At 51.6% G+C, this 7,427-nt stretch overlaps 1 protein-coding gene across 1 annotated transcript; it reads right to left on the reverse strand.

The window, feature by feature from the left end:
- Positions 1-559: 559 nt before the first annotated feature.
- HSD17B7 (hydroxysteroid 17-beta dehydrogenase 7) lies at positions 560-7,125 on the reverse strand. The gene is made up of 9 exons (XM_082313715.1): positions 7,080-7,125; positions 6,727-6,930; positions 6,535-6,627; positions 5,484-5,598; positions 4,759-4,953; positions 3,705-3,809; positions 2,614-2,670; positions 1,903-2,001; positions 560-1,500 (listed from the first exon to the last, which is right to left on the reverse strand). Exons 1-9 carry the CDS (start codon positions 7,112-7,114, stop codon positions 1,405-1,407), a joined length of 999 nt encoding a protein of 332 aa, XP_082169841.1. The 5' UTR covers positions 7,115-7,125; the 3' UTR covers positions 560-1,404.
- Positions 7,126-7,427: the final 302 nt, after the last annotated feature.

Here is a 7,427-nt window from a genome sequence, read left to right on the forward strand (position 1 = left end):
CCGGCCCCCAGCAGGGTGCAGCGGCCTGGGCAGCGCAGCCGCACCTCCAGAGCTCAGGGAGTCTCCACCGCAGGCAAGGTGGTGCAGGGCTGAGCAGCACAGCCTCCCTCCTAACCTCGCCTGACCCTTGCCAGGCCCCAGGGAAGCATCTGGGCACACTGTTAACACTCCCTGACTAGGGAGCATTACATCAGTAATCGTGACACATCAGGGTGAGCAAGCACCAAAGACATCTGCGTCTCCCAAGTACCTAAGGCTGGGAAATAGTCCCAGACACCCCACAGGTGCTCAAAACACAAAACCACACCAAAGTCTTCAGAAATCACTCATGTCTTTCATTAACTAGAAGGAACAAGAGAAGTGAACCCAAAGAGGTGGTTAACAGTTCTCCTGCGGCAGGAGAGAACAGACCCCGCGCTTCCCAGCTACGCACAGGCCTGTTGTGCAAGGCCACAAGCCAGCCTCCCTCCCAGCCCTCCGAGTCAAAAGCAGCCAGCTATTGGAGTAAAGACACCACTGCAGCAAGGACAAGTCAGTTCCAGTCATTTATTCATTGCAGCATTTGAAGTATACCAGGTACTTTGTGAAGCTCCCAGACAGACAACAGGAAGAATACTTGGTACAGTAAATTTATATAAAAAGGCAGTTAAATAGATAAAATAACATGGTAACCTCTCACTCTTGCTACAGAGCAGACTAGCCCTGATCCCAGGTTAACATCAACAGCTTCAGTCTTTCCAGCCAGTTGTGGTTATAACATTATATGGCCCCATACTCAGCAGACAGCAAGGCATCTGTCCTCACAGTTGAGGCAAGAGGTACACTTCTCAGGCCAGCTCTTCAGGAGCTTGGCTTCAGATGCTGTGCAGAGCCTGACTTCCAGTAAGGTTCAATCTTGTTGAGCATGTCTGGAAAGCCAGCCCCAGCTTTGGTGTACAAATGAAGAGCAGCTCTTCTGAAGACAGGCCTTCAGGTACTTCAGGATCAGCCACAGGTAATATGTTCAAGCCATGTAGAAAGACTCGTAGAGCCAAGACGCAGGGCAGCACCCCAGATTGTTGCCCTTCCTGCACTAAGCCAGATTTAAACCATGTTTTGAGTCTGTTCCTGAGCTGTGCACAGTCCCGTCATGCTTTTGCAAGACACTGCTTTGCAAGTACTTTAAGAGTCTCCACCTACTCTACGTCCAGTTTTACACCAGAAAAAAATCCCATACCAGAAAGACTAAGTATTTCTCTTCAGTTTTCATATTTCCATTTTCAGGAACTGTTCACCTTCTGCCTAGAAGGAAGATGGGGTCTGAAGCCATGTGTTGCCTGCTATTCTGCAGGCACAAGTAGCACCAGAATGAAGAAAGCCTATGTTACTGATACGAGACTGTTATCCCACTGAGACTGGCTTCACTTAATCTAAGAGATCACTGTATCTCTCTAGAGCCTCCTTCTCCAGTTCCAACAGCTTTTCGTAAAGTTTCTCAGCAGTTTCTTCATCCACATTAATCTGGAAGACAATAAGAACAGCAGTGTGAGACCATCACCTCAGTGGCAGCCAGCACAGATGCTGAGGGCAGCTCTGGTGATAGCAGGGTGCATCTCCAGAGCTTCTACATTCACAGAGAGGCAACTAAAGGCATCTATCACCAGGGCACAAGCCAGAACATATTTCAGGGAAGCATCATTACACACTCATCCTGTTCTAAGCATCATCTCCACTGTCTTCCAGACTCCAGCCTGAGACAGGAGTTACTCTAGGAAATCACACAGATAACCCCACGTCAGCATTCAACATGCATCTTGTTTCCGCTCCAGCCACAGGACACCCTTGGCACCAACCCATCCATGCAAGGCAGATGGCAGACCCCTAGCCAAGTCCCCTGCAGCAGGAGGCTGCTGCTCCATTTACCTTTCTGGGCTCCACATAGCTCTTCCCCAGTCCAGAAGTACAGCTGTGGTATTTGACAAGCGCATCCAGGTACTCTGGCTTCTGTTTGAACAGCCACACCTAGGAAGAACAGCACAAACATGTCCCAAGTCTAGCGCACATTGTCCCAACCAAGGCTGCAGTCAAGGACCTGACTGCCAATGGACACAGGAGAACACACCACAGGCACTTTTACCAAGCAGGGGGAAGATTTGATATCTAGAGAAGTTCTGAGCTGGCTCCCCTCAGCTGTAACCAACTTGAGCCAACAGTAAATCACGTTTATGCCCCAGTGCTAAACCACTAAAGCAGTTCACATAGGTAAACTTGCTCACTACTGTTCTTGATGCACACTGTGCCCTGCATTACCCACCTCCATCCCCTGTACCTGCATATCTATGGCTGCTTGACTGCCAACAGGGAGAGCAGCATTCTCCCTGACCGAGAGGGAAGGAACAGTGTTTTTCCAAAATCATTTATTTTACAGGCACCTGATGAAGGGCATAAAGCATCACCTGTTGGATCAGCCCTGGTCACAGATGGTCCCCCAGCACTCACTGCTGTAAGCTGCTCAGGGGGGAAATACAGCACGCACCCACCAGCATGGCAGAGAAGCTCTTTGTTCAAGCCAGCAGACACTGGAAGAGCTACCCAGAAGGGCAGAATATTAAAATCAAGTTGTGGACTACTTACATGAGCTTCTGCTCCATTATACGGTGTCAGGGTATAAGTTTTGGCAAAAAAGCGGATCTGAGGGGAAAAGAAATACATGACAGAATCTGTATTTTGGCCCAAGGTTTCTTTGGCAAGCCCTCTGCAGCCCCAGTCAACTTCTCAAAGTTGACTACAGGTAGCACTGCACACATGACTAAAGCATCCCTTTATCACCATAAACTCTGGTCTCCAGAGCCACCCACCAGATCAGCAAGCCTCTCTCCATGCCCCCCCAGAGCTCATCCCCAAAGCAAGAGGCAACAAGCCACACATACGCCTTGCAGACACCTCTTCTTGAATGGTGTCAAGAGCACATCAGGCAGGAGGCAGAAAGGATCTGCACTACTGCCAGTGTTGAGGACAAGTGAGGAGGCATTGCCTCTCCGCTGCCAGGAGAAATGTGATCCGTCAGGATCAGCTGCTGCCAGCTAGGGCAGCTGAAGCAGAAAGGCCAATCTCACAGCAAGAACATCAAGGCTCGGAGCAGGCAGCCTGCATGCAGGGACAGAACTGTAGTGAACCTGAAAAGCTGAAGCCCAGAGGAAGAAAGGCAAGGAAAGTTTTGGGGAAGCAGGGGAAAAAGGCAGTAGAGAGCAGCAGGCTTTGCTTTTCAGGGGGATGGAAAGAAGAGAGCAAGAGACACTGTCTTCTACAGGGATGGAAAGAAGAACACTGAAAAATACAGTGTGTTATAGAAACAAACAACATTTCAAAGCACGGGAACCCAGTTTTGTTCTACGCTCTGCTGCCACCAAAATGTTAGGGTTTCACAGGCTGGCAAAGCTTCCAAGGGGAGCCTTGACAAGCGCTGCTAAGGCTGAAGGGCTGAACCCTGGCTCTATGTACAGTGCTGTCCGGCACCAAGCCTCCAAACTCAGCTTGGAAATCAGTGCCCCAAGGTGCCAAAGGGAAGGTTTGCAGAGGGGCCAGCCTGCCCAATCCAAGAGAAGGGAGAGCTGTATAGCAGCATGGGTAGCAAGGGGCCAGAAGCACGCTGCACATCGCTTGCAGTGAAGTGTATCACATAGCAGGGCTACCTCAACCCAAAACCAGCCAGGAGATCCACTTACCAACCACATGATGGGCATTAGCAGCTTCCACAGAAAACCAGGCAAGATTCTGTAGGTCATGTTAGACATAACGAGACCAGGACAAACAACACTGGAATACAGACCCTGCAGACAAGAAACCAAGTCAGTGTGCAAATACACAATAGTTAGTTTAAGAATGGATCACACTCCTTCCCTCCTAGTACTTCTCATCAAGAAAATGAAGGTAAGTATAGAGGCCAGTTAATAGTAGATGCTCTCCTCTTTAAAGTTACCAGAGCCAGAGAGTGATTAGATGTCGTGATTTCTGAGAGGTCCAAATTGGAGATGTTCATGTTAAATCTGTGCCCATTGCAAGCCCATGAGACAGAAGGCGCAGCCTGCCAACACATCCCAACCTCATGTTGCAGCCTACATGCAGCTCAGCAGCAACAGCAGCCATCCCACAAATTACAGCCTGCTCAGATCAAAGGCTACCTCACCTTTAAGAGATAAGCGTTCAGCCTTCTAGGACTAAACCACTTTCAACCTGAAGTATTTCAAAAGAGTGCAACCACTAACGCTGGACTAGGGCTGCAGCTTGCCGTCAAAATCCAGCAATACCCTGTGACAGGGAAGGCAGGTTGCTCATACATCTTAGTGTGATAAACTTGAATAGCAGCACAGAGCCATCAAGAGAGACAGCAGAGCCTGCACTTCAAGTGCTTGCAGGCAAAGCTGCCTGAGCAGCCCTTTTCTGATAGGCAGGTATGCCTAAAAAGAACAGCAGCTCTTTGCTCTTTAAGACCAATTCTTTGGTCTAAAGAGACAGCTAGAGCTTGCAAGGTAGGGACCGCTCCTAAAATCTTCTGCTTTCACAAGTTTTTCTGACAAGAACCCCAGAAGGAATCTCTCTGCCAGATTCTTCACCACCCACACCACCAGTTCAACCTCAGCCATGTTTAGTTCTTACGTATGCATTAAGGAACATACCAGATTGCTATGAACGAATGCAACTAGGTAACAACAATGTAATGATAATTATAAATAGTAGGGGCTTATTAGGTTTCTTCAGACATGCAAACCCCATCGTCACCTGCTTATTAAATTTCCTATTCAGAACCACACTTGTCAGGTCAGTAGCATATTTGGAGGAACTGTATGATTCCCGTCCCTTGGCATGCTGATAGTCAGAAAGGCTGAAGGCAGACTCCCTGGCATTGCTGGAAGAGGTCCAGATGAGTCGTGAGGGCTTTTCATTACCACAGAGTAGAGACTCAAGCTGACGAACCTGCAAAAGAATTGCCAACTTATTTAACACAGTAATTTTAAGTCTCGCAGTATAGCTTTGCCGTTCTTAAAAGCCACGAGCTTATCTCAGCTTTCCCAGTCTCGGACGGTCTTCACCAGACTAGCCAGAATCAGCCACTGCTCAGGAATAATTTCAGCCTGGAGTCCACCAGGAGCATTTACAAGCAGCCACCATTCTCTTAGATAGCTCAGTTGAGCACCTCGGAATTTCATATAGCCAAGTCTTGGTATTCACCATGGACAGAGAGAACTAGGTATGTTTTACCTCTATCCACTGAGTAACTGGAGTAACCTCACTATTACATTAACCCTTGCAACAACAACTATCACCATTTATTGCTATTTTAACAAAGCCTGAGACCTTTGCCTTATTATTCATTATCTGTCAGGCTGCAGCCTGCACCAGCGTCCAAACTTGTAAGACAGAACTGATTCATCAGTACCACCTGTACCCATCCCTACCCACATCAACCACCAGACCCAGGGCTCAATCTCCATACGCAGCCTCACCAGGATAAAGTGTCCAAAGAGGTTGGTAGCAAACACCTCCTGCAGTCCGTCTCCGTTAAGCCTGTCCGTCTGGGTCATTATGCCTTCCGCAGTGGTCAGCATGTGAAGCACCTTCCTGGAAGCCAAGGACAGGAGTTAAGAGAGGAACACTGCCAGGAGGCACCTAGCGCTGCCCTGCTTCAGTCCTTCAGAAGTATCCCCCACCTCACAGCTTCCACACAGACTCTCTAGTTTCACCTTCAAGGGCTCTATTAATCCACAATAAAAAAAAAGTCAAAAAAAGTTTACAGAGTATTCTGGCCCCTTTATTCGCAAGTGTCTCAGTAATGACTAGACCAGAGAAGACTTGTCCCTTCCTTCACTTCACCATAGTAAAGTACGATTAAAAAAGAGTCTTGCTCTTCTATTTCACATTCAAATAACAAGATCAAGCTGCAGCATAGAACTAAGCCCTAGGGCTGTGCCTAACTCAGATAAGGAAAGCAGCCTAGCATCTATGTCCAAGGCCCCAAACAAGTGTATTAGACTCAATGCAAGTCACTTTGCTCCCTAGCTCAACTTCCCCATGTTGCTTATAGAATAATTATGCTTATGCCTGTGGTGCTTATAGAATAAGCATCAACTATTAGCTTCACAAAATACCGTGATCCACAGGTGAGAACAACTACAAAAACCTACAGTGGAACCAAAACAACAGTAAGGAAACCCAGTAAGAGCAAACTCCACCTCCCCAGCACCACACCAGTGTTTTTCACTCGAGGCCTAGGGCCGGGAGCTGCAGGCTTTGGGTGAACTCTTGCCCTCCCCGGGTACCTCACACCAGGGACCAGAAGCAGCCCTGGGTGCCTTGGAGCACCCCGGCACTTCACCCAGCTGCCATGCCCACCCCACGCAAGGCCGTGCATCCCACGGGGATGTGCTCTGCGTCACGCTGGGGAAGCGAGATAGGGTCTTCAGCCCTGGACCCGAGGGCATGCCCTGGCCAAGACGATGCTGCCAGCACCCCATGCTGCCTGCAAGCCCGGGACCAGGCCTCCCCAGCATCTCCTACCCGGTGAGGAGACCATGCCAGAGCGCCTTGAAGTTCACGTGCGGGTTGGGCATGATCCCAGCGTTGAGGTAGACAAAGTCCAGGCGCTGAAACCTGCGTGGGGAAGAGCACAGGGGTGAGGGGCAGAGGGTGGACGGGGGGGGGGGGGGGGGGGGGTGGTGTCCGGTGGGGTGAAGGACGGAGATGCGGTACCTGCAGCGGAGCTCACGGGCGACGCGCAGGACAGAAGCCAGGTTACCCAGGTCCACTTCCACGGTGGAGACCTGAGCGGCAGGGTGGGTGGCCAGGATGAGGTCTCGCGTGGCTTCGCTCTTCTGGGCGTTGCGGCAGGCGATACAGAGATGGATGCGGCCATCCTCCTCCAGCAGCCGCTGGCACAGCGCCAGCCCCACGCCGCTGCAACGGTACGGGGTCAGGTAAAAACGCTTCAGCGGGCTGGGGCGAACCGGGGCGGGCCGGGCCGGGACAAGCCCGGCCCGGCCCGCCCCGGTTCGCCCTAGCCCGCTCCGTTATCGTTCCTCTCCCTCCCGGTCCCCGCCGCTCACCTGCTGGCACCGGTCACCAGCACCACTCGCTCCATCGCCGCCCCCCGTGGCCACCACCGCCGCTCCCCCCCTGCGCTATAAGCGCGGCCCGCACGTGACGCCCCGCCCTGCCCCGCCGCTCCCGCCAATCGGCACGCGCCAAGGGGGCGGGGACAGAGTCCCCGGTGGCGTGACGGTGGGCCGAGCGGAGGGGGCGGGGCGCGACGGGACACGCCCCCTTTTGCCCCGCCCCACCGGTGTATGGGCCACGCCTCTGTCGCGTAGGCCGCGCCCCCACGCTCAGACCACGCCCCCGGTGTGCAGGCCACGCCTACTCCGCCGCACTGCTTGGGTATCCCCTGCTGCCCT

The sequence above is a fragment of the Platalea leucorodia genome (genome assembly GCF_965183815.1).
Source record: "Platalea leucorodia genome assembly, chromosome: 5".
Classification (NCBI taxonomy): Eukaryota; Metazoa; Chordata; class Aves; order Pelecaniformes; family Threskiornithidae; genus Platalea; species Platalea leucorodia.